The following is a 15,814-nucleotide window of genomic DNA, read 5'->3' on the forward strand; positions in this document are numbered from 1 at the left end:
GTGAGGGTTTATGTCTCCTCCTGCTCGGTGTGCGCCCAGTGTAAGGCACCCAGACATTTGCCCAGGGGTAAGTTACAACCCCTGCCCGTTCCACAACGACCATGGTCCCACCTCTCGGTGGATTTTGTGACAGACCTTCCCCTCTCTCAGGGGAATACCACCATCCTTGTCGTTGTGAACCGGTTCTCTAAGGCCTGTCGTCTTCTCCCTATGTCGGGTCTTCCTACTGCCCTACAAACCGCAGAGGCCCTATTTACCCACGTCTTCCGGCATTACGGGGTACCCGAGGATATAGTGTCTGATCGAGGCCCCCAGTTTACCTCCCGAGTATGGAGAGCGTTCATGGAGCGTTTGGGGGTCTCGGTGAGCCTTACCTCAGGGTACCACCCGGAGAGTAATGGGCAGGTAGAACGAGTCAACCAGGATGTGGGTAGGTTTCTGAGGTCGTATTGCCAGGACCGGCCTGAGGAGTGGGCTCGGTACATTCCCTGGGCCTAGATGGCCCAGAACTCTCTCCGCCACTCCTCTACCAACCTAACCCACTTCCAATGTGTATTAGGTTACCAGCCGGTTCTGGCACCTTGGCAGCAGAGCCAGATCGAGGCCCCTGCGGTGGATGATTGGATAAGGCGCTCGGAGGTGATGTGGAACGCTGCACACGTCCACCTGCAGCGGGCCATCCGTTGTCACAAGGCGAGCGCCGATCTCCACCGCAGTGAGGGGCCGGTGTACGCACCCGGAGATCGAGTCTGGCTCTCTACCAGAAACCTACCCCTCCGCCTGCCCTGCCGGAAGCTGGGTCGGCGGTTTGTGGGGCTTTTTAAAGTCCTGAGAAGATTGAACGAGGTGTGTTATAGGTTACATCTGCCTGTTGAATACAAGAATATTAACCCCTCGTTCCATGTGTCTCTTCTCAGGCCGGTGGTAGCTGGTCCACTCCAGGAAGGTGAGATAGGAGAGACTCCTCCGCCCCCACTGGACATCGAGGGGGATCCGGCGTACACCGTTCGGTCCATCTTGGACTCGAGACGCCGGATGGAGGGTCTCCAGTATCTCGTGGAGTGGGAGGGGTACGGCCCGGAGGAGCAGTGCTGGGTGCCGCGGAGGGACATCCTAGACCCATCTCTCCTGTCGGAGTTCCACCGGGACCATCCCGCGCGCCCTGCTCCGCGTCCTCCTGGTTGTCCCCGAGGCCGGGGTCGGCGCACGGCTGGAGCCGCGCGTCAAGGGGGGGGGGGGGGGTACTGTCACGGTTTCGGCCGAGGCTGCTCCTCCTCCTTGTTCGGGCAGGTTTCGGCGGTCGTCGTCCCCGGAGTACTAGCTGCCACCGATCTATGTTTCATGTTCATTTGGTTTTGTCTTGATGTTGTACACCTGTGTCTAGTTAGTCCTCATTAGTGTCCTATTTAGTTCTCGTTGTGTGTGTATGGTGTTGTGTGTGATTGCTCCTCTGTTTGGTGTTCTGAGCTACGTATTCTTCCCTCCGTGTTTGGAGAGGTTTTCGCACATGTTAGTGCGCCGTTTGTTTGACGCCTGTGTGTGCCGTTATTTCGCCTCCGGGCTTATTGTTCTCGTGTACTACGTGAATAACTCACTAAAGTCTTTTGGACTTAGCTTCTGCGTCCTGCGCTTGATTCCTGCACCACACCCACCTTCAGCACCCCTTGACAATTCCAGGTGACTACCTCATGAAGCTGGTTGAGAGAATGCCAAGAGTGCAAAGCTGCCATCAAGGCAAAGGGTGGCTACTTTACAGAATCTCAAATAAAAAATATATTTTGATTTGTTTAACACTTTTTTGGTTACTACATGATTCCATATGTGTTATTTCATAGTTTTGATGTCTTCACTATTATTCTACAATGTAGAAAATAGTAAAAAATAAAGAAAAACCCTTGAATGAGTAGGTGTGTCCAAACTTTTGACTGGTAGTGTACATAGTGTACACTAACTGTAAGTCGCTCTGGATAAGAGCGTCTGCTAAATGACTCAAATGTAAATATACACATATAAATATACACAGACATATATATATATATCTTTTAAAAATATATTTTCCTTTATTATGGCGGCAGGTAGCTTAGTGGTTAAGAGCGGTGTGCCAGTAACCGAAAGGTCGCTGGTTCTAATCCCCGAGCCGACTAGGTGAAAAATCTGTCGATGTGCCCTTAAGCAAGGCACTTAACCCTAATTGCTCCTGTAAGTCGCTCTGGATAAGAGCGTCTGCTAAATGACTTAAATGTAAATGTATTATTTTCCACTAACCCTACCACCTCTCCCCTAATTGCAGCAAACTAATGAACAACAACACTTAGGCTTCTATATCCAACATTTTACGGACACAATCTATTTTACAATAGTTATATATATATTTTTTTTTTACATCACTGGGGTCAAGCTTCCTGCCATCCAGGACCTAGATACTAGGCATGTCAGAGGAAAATCGTCAAAGACTCCAGTCACCCAAGTCATAGACTGTTCTCTCTGCTACCGCACAGCAAGCGGTACCGGAGCGCCAAGTCTAGAACCAAAAGGCTCCTTAACAGCTTCTACCCCCAAGCCATAAGACTGCTGAACAATTAATCCCCTCCCTCCTTTGTTTTTACACTGCTGCTACTCGCTGTTTATTATCTAAGCACAGTCACTTTACCCCTACCGACATGTACAAATTACCTGAACTAACCTGTACCCCAGCCCATTACCTCGGTACCGGTACCCCCTGGATATAGCCTCATTATTACCTGGACTAACCTGTACCCCAGCCCATTACCTCGGTACCGGTACCCCCTGTATATAGCCTCATTATTACCTGGACTAACCTGTACCCCAGCACATTACCTCGGTACCGGTACCCCTTGTATATAGCCTCATTACTACCTGGACTAAGCTGTACCCCAGCACATTACCTCGGTACCGGTACCCCCTGTATATAGCCTCATTATTACCTGGACTAACCTGTACCCCAGCCCATTGACTCGGTACCGGTACCCCCTGTATATAGCCTCATTATTACCTGGACTAACCTGTACCCCAGCCCATTACCTCGGTACCGGTACCCCCTGTATATAGCCTCATTATTACCTGGACTAACCTGTATCCCAGCCCATTACCTCGGTACCGGTACCCCCTGTATATAGCCTCATTATTACCTGGACTAACCTGTACCCCAGCCCATTACCTCGGTACCGGTACCCCCTGTGTATAGCCTCATTATTACCTGGACTAACCTGTACCCCGGCACATTACCTCGGTACCGGTACCCCCTGTATATAGCCCCCAGCCCATTACCTCGGTACCGGTACCCCTTGTATATAGCCTCATTATTACCTGGACTAACCTGTACCCCAGCCCATTACCTCGGTACCGGTACCCCCTGTATATAGCCTCATTATTACCTGGACTAAGCTGTACCCCAGCACATTACCTCGGTACCGGTACCCCCTGTATATAGCCTCATTATTACCTGGACTAACCTGTACCCCAGCACATTACCTCGGTACCGGTACCCCCTGTATAAAGCCTCATTATTACCTGGACTAACCTGTACCCCAGCACATTACCTCGGTACCGGTACCCCCTGTATATAGCCTCATTATTACCTGGACTAACCTGTACCCCAGCCCATTACCTCGGTACCGGTACCCCCTGTATATAGCCTCATTATTACCTGGACTAACCTGTACCCCTGCCCATTACCTCGGTACCGGTACCCCCTGTATATAGCCCCCAGCCCATTACCTCGGTACCGGTACCCCCTGTATATAGCCTCGAAGTCGCGAGAGTGTGACTCCCCATAGTATGTTGTACCAAAGTTGACTGACCCTTAAGGGAACCACACTGCCATAAATGCAAGGAAATCCTCACTGGCAGTTATAGAAAGACCCATATACTGTATAGCCATTGATTCTTGAAGAATATAACTTATAAATGCCTCAAATGTATTTCCCCATCAAAAACCAAAACATAAGCTTGTACAGTGGGGGAAAAAAGTATTTAGTCAGCCACCAATTGTGCAAGTTCTCCCACTTAAAAAGATGAGAAAGGCCTGTACTTTTCATCATAGGTACACGTCAACTATGACAGACAAATTGAGGAAATAAATTACAGAAAATCACATTGTAGGATTTTTAATGAATTTATTTGAAAATTATGGTGGAAAATAAGTATTTGGTCACCTACAAACAAGCAAGATTTCTGGCTCTCACAGACCTGTAACTTCTTCTTTAAGAGGCTCCTCTGTCCTCCACTCGTTACCTGTATTAATGGCACCTATTTGAACTTGTTATCAGTATAAAAGACACCTGTCCACAAACTCAAACAGTCACACTCCAAACTGTGGGAGCAATTATTAGGAATTGGAAGACATACAAGACCACTGATAATCTCCCTCGATCTGGGGCTCCACGCAAGATCTCACCCCGTGGGGTGAAAATGATCACAAGAACGGTGAGCAAAAATCCCAGAACCACACGGGGGGACCTAGTGAATGACCTGCAGAGAGCTGGGATCAAAGTAACAAAGCCTACCATCAGTAACACACTACGCCGCCAGGGACTCAAATCCTGCAGTGCCAGATGTGTCCCCCTGCTTAAGCCAGTACATGTCCAGGCCCGTCTGAAGTTTGCTAGATTGCATTTGGATGATCCAGAAGAGGATTGGGAGAATGTCATATGGTCAGATGAAACCAAAATATAACTTTTTGGTAAAAAATCAACTCGTCGTTTTTGGAGGACAAAGAATGCTGAGTTGTATCCAAAGAACACCATACCTACTGTGAAGCATGGGGGTGGAAACATTATGCTTTGGGGCTGTTTGTCTGCAAAGGGACCAGGATGACTGATCCGTGTAAAGGAAAGAATGAATGGGGCCATGTATCGTGAGATTTTGAGTGAAAACCTCCTTCCATCAGCAAGGGCATTGAAGATGAAACGTGGCTGGGTCTTCAAGCATGACAATGATCCCAAACACACCGCCCGGGCAACGAAGGAGTGGCTTCGTAAGAAGCATTTCAAGGTCCTGGAGTGGCCTAGCCAGTCTCCAGATCTCAATCCCATAGAAAATCTTTGGAGGGAGTTGAAAGTCTGTGTTGCCCAGCGACAGCCCCAAAACATCACTGCTCTAGAGGAGATCTGCATGGAGGAATGGGCCAAAATACCAGCAACAGTGTGTGAAAACCTTGTGAAGACTTACAGAAAACGTTTGACCTGTGTCATTGCCAACAAAGGGTATAACAAAGTATTGAGCAACTTTTGTTATTGACCAAATACTTATTTTCCACCATAATTTGCAAATAAATTCATTAAAAATCCTACAATGTGATTTTCTGGAGAAAAAAAATCTCATTTTGTCTGTCATAGTTGATGTGTACCTATGATGAAAATTACAGGCCTCTCTCATCTTTTTAAGTGGAGAACTTGCACAATTGGTGGCTGACTAAATACTTTTTTTCCCCCACTGTATGTGGACACCTGCTCGTAGTAGTAGTAGTAGTAGTAGTAGTAGTAGTAGTAGTAGTAGTAGTAGTAGTAGTAGCAGCTACACTACATGACCAACAGTATGTGGACACCTGATAGTAGTAGTAGTAGCTACACTACATGACCAACAGTATGTGGACACCTGCTAGTAGTAGTAGTAGTAGTAGTAGCTACACTACATGACCAACAGTATGTGGACACCTGCTAGTAGTAGCTACACTACATGACCAACAGTATGTGGACACCTGCTAGTAGTAGTAGTAGTAGTAGTAGTAGTAGTAGTAGTAGTAGTAGCTAAACTACATGACCAACAGTATGTGGACACCTGCTAGTAGTAGTAGTAGCTACACTACATGACCAACAGTATGTGGACACCTGCTAGTAGTAGTAGTAGCTACACTACATGACCAACAGTATGTGGACACCTGCTAGTAGTAGTAGTAGCTACACTACATGACCAACAGTATGTGGACACCTGCTAGTAGTAGTAGTAGCTACACTACATGACCAACAGTATGTGGACACCTGCTAGTAGTAGTAGTAGCTACACTACATGACCAACAGGATGTGGACACCTGCTAGTAGTAGTAGTAGTAGTAGCTACACTACATGACCAACAGTATGTGGACACCTGCTAGTAGTAGTAGTAGCTACACTACATGACCAACAGTATGTGGACACCTGCAAGTAGTAGTAGTAGCTACACTACATGACCAACAGTATGTGGACACCTGCTAGTAGTAGTAGTAGCTACACTACATGACCAACAGTATGTGGACACCTGCTAGTAGTAGTAGTAGCTACACTACATGACCAACAGTATGTGGACACCTGCTAGTAGTAGTAGCTACACTACATGACCCGACACCTGCTAGTAGTAGTAGTAGCTACACTACATGACCAACAGTATGTGGACACCTGCTAGTAGTAGTAGCTACACTACAAGACCCAACACCTGCTAGTAGTAGTAGTAGTAGTAGTAGTAGTAGTAGTAGTAGTAGTAGTAGTAGTAGTAGCTACACTACATGTCCAACAGGATGTGGACACCTGCTAGTAGTAGTATTAGTAGTAGTAGCTACACTACATGACCAACAGTATGTGGACACCTGCTAGTAGTAGTAGTAGCTACACTACATGACCAACCGTATGTGGACACCTGCTAGTAGTAGTAGTAGTAGTAGCTACACTACATTACCAACAGTATGTGGACACCTGCTAGTAGTAGTAGTAGCTACACTACATGACCAACAGTATGTGGACACCTGCTAGTAGTAGTAGTAGTAGTAGTAGTAGTAGCTACACTACATGACCAACAGTATGTGGACACCTGCTAGTAGTAGTAGTAGTAGTAGTAGTAGTAGTAGTAGCTACACTACATGACCAACAGTATGTGGACACCTGCTAGTAGTAGTAGTAGTAGTAGTAGTAGTAGTAGTAGTAGTAGTAGTAGTAGTAGCTACACTACATGACCAACAGTATGTGGACACCTGCTAGTAGTAGTAGTAGCTACACTACATGACCAACAGTATGTGGACACCTGCTAGTAGTAGTAGTAGCTACACTACATGACCAACAGTATGTGGACACCTGCTAGTAGTAGTAGTAGTAGTAGTAGCTACACTACATGACCAACAGTATGTGGACACCTGCTAGTAGTAGTAGTAGTAGTAGTAGTAGTAGTAGTAGTAGTAGTAGCTACACTACATGACCAACAGTATGTGGACACCTGCTAGTAGTAGTAGTAGCTACACTACATGACCAACAGTATGTGGACACCTGCTAGTAGTAGTAGTAGCTACACTACATGACCAACAGTATGTGGACACCTGCTAGTAGTAGTAGTAGCTACACTACATGACCAACAGGATGTGGACACCTGCTAGTAGTAGTAGTAGCTACACTACATGACCAACCGTTTGTGGACACCTGCTAGTAGTAGTAGTAGCTACACTACATGACCAACAGTATGTGGACACCTGCTAGTAGTAGCTACACTACATGACCAACAGTATGTGGACACCTGCTAGTAGTAGTAGTAGCTACACTACATGACCAACAGTATGTGGACACCTGCTAGTAGAAGTAGCTACACTACATGACCAACAGTATGTGGACACCTGCTAGTAGTAGTAGTAGTAGTAGTAGCTACACTACATGACCAACAGTATGTGGACACCTGCTAGTAGTAGTAGTAGTAGTAGTAGTAGTTGTTGTAGTAGTAGTAGTAGTAGTAGCTACACTACATGACCAGTATGTGGACACCTGCTAGTAGTAGTAGTAGTAGTAGTAGTAGCTACACTACATGACCAACAGTATGTGGACACCTGCTAGTAGTAGTAGTAGTAGTAGTAGTAGTAGTAGTAGTAGCTACACTACATGACCAAAAGTATGTGGACACCTGCTAGTAGTAGTAGTAGTAGCTACACTACATGACCAACAGGATGTGGACACCTGCTAGTAGTAGTAGTAGTAGTAGCTACACTATATGACCAACAGTATGTGGACACCTGCTAGTAGTAGTAGTAGATACACTACATGACCAACAGTATGTGGACACCTGCTAGTAGTAGTAGCTACACTACATGACCAACAGGATGTGGACACCTGCTAGTAGTAGTAGTAGTAGCTACACTACATGACCAACAGTATGTGGACACCTGCTAGTAGTAGTAGTAGCTACACTACATGACCAACAGTATGTGGACACCTGCTAGTAGTAGCTACACTACATGACCAACAGGATGTGGACACCTGCTAGTAGTAGTGGTAGTAGTAGTAGTAGCTACACTACATGACCAACAGTATGTGGACACCTGCTAGTAGTAGTAGTAGTAGTAGTAGTAGTAGTAGTAGTAGCTACACTACATGACCAACAGTATGTGGACACCTGCTAGTAGTAGTAGTAGCTACACTACATGACCAACAGGATGTGGACACCTGCTAGTAGTAGTAGTAGTAGTAGCTACACTATATGACCAACAGTATGTGGACACCTGCTAGTAGTAGTAGTAGATACACTACATGACCAACAGTATGTGGACACCTGCTAGTAGTAGTAGCTACACTACAAGACCCAACACCTGCTAGTAGTAGTAGTAGCTACACTACATGACCAACAGGATGTGGACACCTGCTAGTAGTAGTAGTAGTAGTAGCTACACTACATGACCAACAGTATGTGGACACCTGCTAGTAGTAGTAGTAGCTACACTACATGACCAACAGTATGTGGACACCTGCTAGTAGTAGCTACACTACATGACCAACAGTATGTGGACACCTGCTAGTAGTAGTAGTAGTAGTAGTAGTAGTAGTAGTAGTAGTAGTAGCTACACTACATGACCAACAGTATGTGGATACCTGCTAGTAGTAGTAGTAGCTACACTACATGACCAACAGGATGTGGACACCTGCTAGTAGTAGTAGTAGTAGTAGCTACACTACATGACCAACAGTATGTGGACACCTGCTAGTAGTAGTAGTAGCTACACTACATGACCAATAGTATGTGGACACCTGCTAGTAGTAGTAGTAGCTACACTACATGACCAACAGTATGTGGACACCTGCTAGTAGTAGTAGTAGTAGTAGTAGCTACACTACATGACCAACAGTATGTGGACACCTGCTAGTAGTAGTAGTAGTAGTAGTAGTAGTTGTTGTAGTAGTAGTAGTAGTAGTAGCTACACTACATGACCAGTATGTGGACACCTGCTAGTAGTAGTAGTAGTAGGACCAGAAGTATGTGGACACCTGCTCGTCCAACATCTCACTCCAAAATCATGGGCATTAATATGGAGTTGATCCCCCCTTTGCTGCTATAACAGCCTCCATTCTTCTGGGAAGGCTTTCCACTAGATGTTGGAACATTGCTGCGGGGGACTTGCTTCCTTTCAGCCACAAGAGCATTAGTGAGGTCGGGGCACTGATGTTGGGCGATTAGGCCTGGCTCGCAGTCAGCGTTCCAATTCATCCCAAAGGTGTTCGATGGGGTTGAGGTCAGGGCTCTGTGCAGGCCAGTCAAGTTCTTCCACACCGATCTCGTCAAACCATTTCTGTATGGACCTAGATTTGTGCACGGGGGCATTGTCATGCTGAAAACAGGAAAAGGCCTTCCCAAAATTGTTGCCACAAAGTTGGAAGCACAAAATGTCTAGAATGTCATTGTATGCTGTAGCGTTTACACCACTCCAGCCGACGCTTGGCATTGTACATGGTGACCTTAGGCTTGTGTGCGGTTGCTCGGCCGTGGAAACCCATTTCATGAAGATCCCGATAGAACAGCTCGTGCTGACGTTGCTTCAAGAGGCAGTTTTGAACCCGGTAGTGAGTGTTGCAACCGAGGACCGAGGTTTTCCACTCGCTACGTGCTTCAGCGGTCCCGTTCTGTGAGCTTGTGGGGCCTACTACTTCGCGGCTGAGCCATTGTTGCTTCTAGATGTTTCCACTTCACAATAACAGCACTTCCAGTTGACCGGGGTCAGCTCTAGCAGGGGCAGAACTTTGACGTACTGACTAGTTGGAAAGGTGGCATCCTATGACGGTGCCACGTTGAAAGACACTGAGCTCTTCAGTAAGGGTCATTCTACTGCCAATGTTTGTCTATGGAGATTGCATGGCGGTGTGCTCGATTTTATACACCTGTCATCAACAGGTGTGGCTGAAATAGCCGAATCCACTAATTTCAAGGGGTGTCCACATACTTTTGTATATATAGTGTATGTCATGACTGTAAACACATTTTGCTTTAACTATTTAACATTTGCTTAAAACAGCACCCTGATAGGATACTGCAGCCTCACTCTACCCATGACAAAGTCATTTTTTATCACGCGAAAATATGAAAATAAATGATTTGGTATCATTTTTATTATGGAAGATTGAATCAATTATGTTTCAAACGGTTTGTTTGGAATGATTTGTAGCTATCGTCTCGACTTTTTCTGTGAATTAGAGTCCATCCAACTCAATTTCCCTACCGGAAAAACGCAATTTCTGTAAAGTGTATTCGCGCACGCAAATTCAGGAAGAAACTGAAGAGCAGATGGCTTGACCGCGTTTTGCGAGTGTCGCATCACTTGACCGCAGTCAATATTGGACTAGGAATCCCCCTCCAGAGTAGTACAATGGGATTGCAGTATTGATGAGGGCAAGTCTATGAGACATTTAAGTTGCGCAAATAACGTTTTGTTGTTGGCCAGCTTGTTGATGGTATACACATCTTACAGAGTAGCTTTATCAATTCCTACATTTAAAAAACGACATATTTAAGCTCAGAACATCAAAAAAACACGCATCAGTTCAACAACTGCTCCTTCCAAGACAGTAACGTTACTTACTGTTGTTAATCAGATCTTCCGTCTCCTCCTCCTCCTCTTCTTCCCCCTCCTCTTCTTCCCCCTCCTCCTCCTCCTTCAACGTGACAGTTACCTCTCCCTCCTTCACTCCAAAAAAAGCCTCGTCTTTATTCTCCTCTTCTTTCACTGTAACATCCTCCTCCTCTTTCACTCTGAACGCGTCTTCCTCTTCTTTCACTGTAACATCCTCCTCCTCTTTCACTCTGAACGCGTCTTCCTCTTCTTTCACTGTAACATCCTCCTCCTCTTTCACTCTGAACGCGTCTTCCTCTTCTTTCACTGTAACATCCTCCTCCTCTTTCACTCTGAACGCGTCTTCCTCTTCTTTCACTGTAACATCCTCCTCCTCTTTCACTCTGAACGCGTCTTCCTCTTCTTTCACTGTAACATCCTCCTCCTCTTTCACTCTGAACGCGTCTTCCTCTTCTTTCACTGTAACATCTTTCTCTTCTTCTTTCACGGTAACAGCTTCACCCTCTACTTGTTTTTGTATTGTAACATCCTCCTCTTCCTCCTCCTCTTTCACTAGAGCTTCTTTCTCCGTCCAGCAGACCTCCTCTTCTTTAGCAGGAGGAGAGTAGCTTAGTGAGCTCATGGTCGGGGATGTTAGCTAGCTAGGCTAGTGCTAACTTAACCAGCCAGCTAGCTGACCAATAACAACAACACCGTAAATATGAAATTAAATGGGATAACTAACTAGACGACAGAAGTGGGTTTAAAACACAGTGGCTAATATACACGAAAGCGTCTAAAGAGCTTTATTGGTTGGGCTATTTTGTCTAGCAAGCTACCGAGGTGTCTGACTAACTGTTGCTGCTGTTGAAAGAAGCGTCCCGTCCACTAGATTATACGTCACACTAGCAGCATAGCCTTAAAGTCCCACATCGCCATCTGCTGACTGGAGTGGGTAACGAAGTTGAGTAAAATGTAGATTTTATTTTCAGACAAAAAGTTAAAGGGTAGGAAGCATGAGTTTTTACTCACCAATGTAACAACACAGTGGCGTTTTAAAGACGTAATAACGTAGTTGTAGTCATAATCTGGTTACCTATAAGTACAAACATTGTTATGTTTTTTGGGTTATTACATATTTATTAACTTATTTCCAATATCTTCTAAACTACCCACAATGCACTATTTCTCAACATCATATTGATCTAGTCTGTGCTACAGTTTGTATGCTAGCCCCTCTAACGAAAGGTTTAATTACTCTAACCTAAAAAAATACTTGTTACTCATTGATAATTGGCGTCCACTTTGTGTTTTAAATAACGATTCTAAGCTAATAGCTCTGGTTTTGGATGCCATTATAGATGAGTCCCGGACAGGGTTGATGAGAAATAGACAAATCTCGAATAATGTCACACTGGTATTAAATATCATAGATTACTCAGATTTGGTCTCTGATGAGAGTTTTATTCTCTTTTGGGATTTTATAAAGCCTTCGATACATTTTAGTCATTTTAGCAGACGCTCTTATCCAGAGCGACTTACAGTTAGTGAGTGCATACATTTTCATACTGCCCCCCCCGTGGGAAACGAACCCACAACCCTGGCGTTGCAAGCGCCATGCTCTACCAACTGAGCTACAGGGATAAAGTAGAACATTACTATTTTTCATGCCCTTAAAACATTTGTCTTTGGAGATTTATTTTGTAAATCTATTAATACTCTATATAGAAATGATAATAGCTCTATCAAATTGAAAGCAGAAATGTACTTAATATGCCATTTAGCAGACACTTTTATCCAAAGCGACTTACAGTCATGTGTGCATAAATTTTTACGTATGGGTTGTCCCGGGGATCGAACCCACTACACAAGCGCCATGCTCTACCAATTGAGCTACAGAGGACCACAAGGTTTGAATTAATGTGGGGTATCAGACAAGGGTGACCAAGTTCACCTCTCTTCCTATTAGACACACAGCTTCTTACTTCTCATATTAAGAGAAGTGTTTTAAAGGGTATTTCTACTGCAGGAGATCATTATTAGTCAGTTAGCGGATCACCCCACCCTCTTTCCATTGATCATCCTTGAGATGTTTCAACAACTTGAATTGGAGTCCTCCTGGGGTAAATTCAAATGATTGGACATGATCTGGAAAGGCGCACACACCTGTCTATATAAGGTCCCACAGTTGACAGTGCACGTCAGAGCAAAGACCAAACCATAAGGTCGAAGGAATTGTCTGTAGAGCTCCGAGACATCGAGGCGTCATGTTTGCTGATGTCATCATTGTGAACAGAGTGCCCCATGGTGGCGGTGGGGTTATGGTATGGGCAGGCATAAGCTATGGACAACAAACACAATTGCATTTTATCGATGGCAATTTGAATGCACAGAGATACCATGACGAGTTCCTGAGGCCCATCCCATGTTTTAGCATGAGGATCTGTACACGTCCTGGGAGCTGAAAATGTCCCAGTTCTTCCATGGCCTGCACACTCGCCAGATGACATGGGTGACATACCCATTGAGCATGTTTGGGATGCTCTGGATCGACAGCGTGTTCCAGTTCCCGCCAATATCCAGCAACTTTGCACAGCCATTGAAGAGGAGTGGGACAACATTCCACAGGCCACAACCAACAGCCTGATCAACTCTATGCGCAGGAGCTCTGTTTCAACCATAATATCTATTTAAGGCAGTTATCTTGCAATTGTATAAGCAATACATGAACTAGTGAATTATTTCTAATATTTGTGTCGCACAGCATGAGGCAAGTCACGCCCGTACTTTTTGAACAACCTGCTCCAGTGGGTGGGCTGATGGACAACCTGCTCCAGTGGGCGGGCTGATGAACAACCTTCTCCAGTTGGTAGGCTTGCGAAGCAGTCCCTTCATTTGCCCAAGGAAGTTCTCAAATGGGAATCAAGAGATGTTGTCTTGGTCACTATACTTCTTGGCTTCCTCCTCTCCCTTGTAACAATTCCCCAGGTCGTTTCTGTAAATGAGAATGTGTTCTCAGTCAACTTAACTGGTAAAACAAGGGTTAAATAAAATAAATAAATTATTGGCAGCGGTGCACCAATCCCATGCATGTTGTATGACCCTTGTTCTTTTCCATCAAGTTTGCTGCAGTGGTCAACAAACAGAACCAAGATGCTGTGGGGCAGCTTGATCTGGAGGGACACGTTCAACAGGATGGTGATGCCAACTGCAAGAAGCATGGAGGTGTTGTACACTCGAGTTGGTACAAGCCCTTTCAATCTGACTGGCCCAGTGTACACGAGGAACTGTCTGAATTCAGTAGCTTTCCAGCGCTCAACTTCCTCCATGGATCTTTGCTTCCTGTTGAACTCGCACGGAACATTGGGTCTGAAGGTCATGAGTACTTTGGAGGTCTCCTTTACCACACTGGGGCGCCAATCTTGTTGCCAGACGTCCTTTTTAGCCAAAAGATGCAACAACTTCCTTGTCACTCCTAGTCACCAGATGTAATCCAGTGGGAACTGTGTCACCAAACCAACAGACAGCAAAGCAAGTCGTGTTTCTCCACACCGATGGCTGTCATCAGGGAGTTCATCAGGGACCTCATTGTCCAGTCTCAGAGTTGCATCTGTTTGAGGGAAAGTCATTCTCTTCTCGTAGTAGAACCATTTTTGAGTGCACTTGTCACATCCACAGCGTCCACTGTGGCCCTTAACATTTTCCCCCCAATTGCCTGAGCAGGGGGTGTCACAGATGAACGCTGACATTTTGAAAGGAAGCCATGTCCCTTCAAAACTCCTTCCCTTTCCGGTGGCTGTGCCTGCTCAACAAAATGATTCAAAAACCCAGACTGTTTGGCTTCTTCTTCCCAAAGTAAAGGCCAATGAGAAACGGGAGTTTGTTTTGCTGGACATTATCCACCTATTGCTAAATTCATCCAAGGATTGGCCAGAACTGGGTAGTTGAACTTTTGTAAAGTGGGAGTGCCATCAATGTTGATTTGGATAGAAATGGACTTAAATGTCTGCAAGTCTGGGAATTCTGGGCCAGTATTCCATGCTCAATTCCAGAGTGGTGATATATAACTCTAGAGGTCTGTTCCTTTCTCAGCAGGGTTCTTGGGTCTTTAGGCAGGTCTGCATGATCCTTGGAGAGAATTGTCAATCGTTTTCGAGAGTGCAATGTGAGGGAAAATAATGTCAATAACCAACTCTGCCGATTGTGTCCTAGAGTCTTAACTATCTTCAGTGCTTGAGGGAATGTCAGAAGGGGGCTTCACACTCAGCATCTACAAACCTGTTGGTTTGTTCCTGTTGCCACAAGGGTTGCAGTTTGCCGATGGCCTGTTGGATCCATGCCATGATGACTTCACTTTGAAGAGGAAGCTCCCCCCCCCTAGTGGTACAGACTGGAATAGCAGCATCCATGCCATGATGACTTCACTTTGAAGAGGAAGCCCCCCCAGTGGTACAGTCTGGAATAGCAGCATCCATGCCATGATGACTTCACTTTGAAGAGGAAGCAAATTTAACAATGCTCAGAAGTGGATTCAGTTGCATGGCAAGGTAGTTTTCCATGGTGTATTTGAGTCTTTCCATGTCATTAAACCGCCATAGAAAACGTAGATTGACCGGGGTTAGAGGAAGCAACAGATCTGGAGATGAAAATGACGAGGGTTTCAAGTTGATTTTGATTGGGTCCGAGGCGGCCGGAAACAAAAATGGTACCACCCTCCCGACCCAACGCTGAAATATGGAAGAGATACAACCAGGAGGGGGCGTGGCCTAAACTAGTAACGGTCACAGCAAACTAACGCTCTTATTTAAATCAACACTGTTAAGGACAAGCACAACAGCTGGTGCACAAAATCAAATACTAAGGAAGTCTCGAGGTTTTGCTCGCCTGAGGTAGAGTATCTTATGATAAGCTGTAGACCACACTATTTACCAAGAGAGTTTTCATCTATATTTTTCATAGCTGTCTATTTACCACCACAAACCAATGCTGGCATTAAGATTGCACTGAATGAGTTGTACAAGGCCATTAATC

The 15,814-nt window shown here is 45.3% G+C and overlaps 1 protein-coding gene across 2 annotated transcripts in view; it reads right to left on the reverse strand.

Annotated features, from left to right (window-relative positions):
• The window catches only part of LOC311118057 (uncharacterized protein), a gene marked incomplete at its 3' end in the record, with an annotated part of 561,761 nt that extends 550,284 nt beyond the window's left edge, over positions 1-11,477 (reverse strand). Inside the window, exons 1-2 of one of the 2 annotated variants that reach the window (XM_084192933.1) lie at positions 11,220-11,471; positions 10,814-10,847 (exon numbers count right to left, since the gene is read on the reverse strand). In XM_084192933.1, the coding sequence (XP_084049059.1) occupies positions 10,814-10,847; positions 11,220-11,426 (241 nt within the window). In that variant the 5' untranslated portion in view covers positions 11,427-11,471. Of the gene's footprint in view, positions 1-10,813 lie in introns of both variants that reach the window. The other variant, XM_084192932.1, reaches the window with a different exon arrangement.
• Positions 11,478-15,814: the final 4,337 nt, after the last annotated feature.

Source organism: Coregonus lavaretus (assembly GCF_964263955.1).
Source record: "Coregonus lavaretus genome assembly, contig: HAP1_SCAFFOLD_93, whole genome shotgun sequence".
NCBI lineage: Eukaryota > Metazoa > Chordata > Actinopteri > Salmoniformes > Salmonidae > Coregonus > Coregonus lavaretus.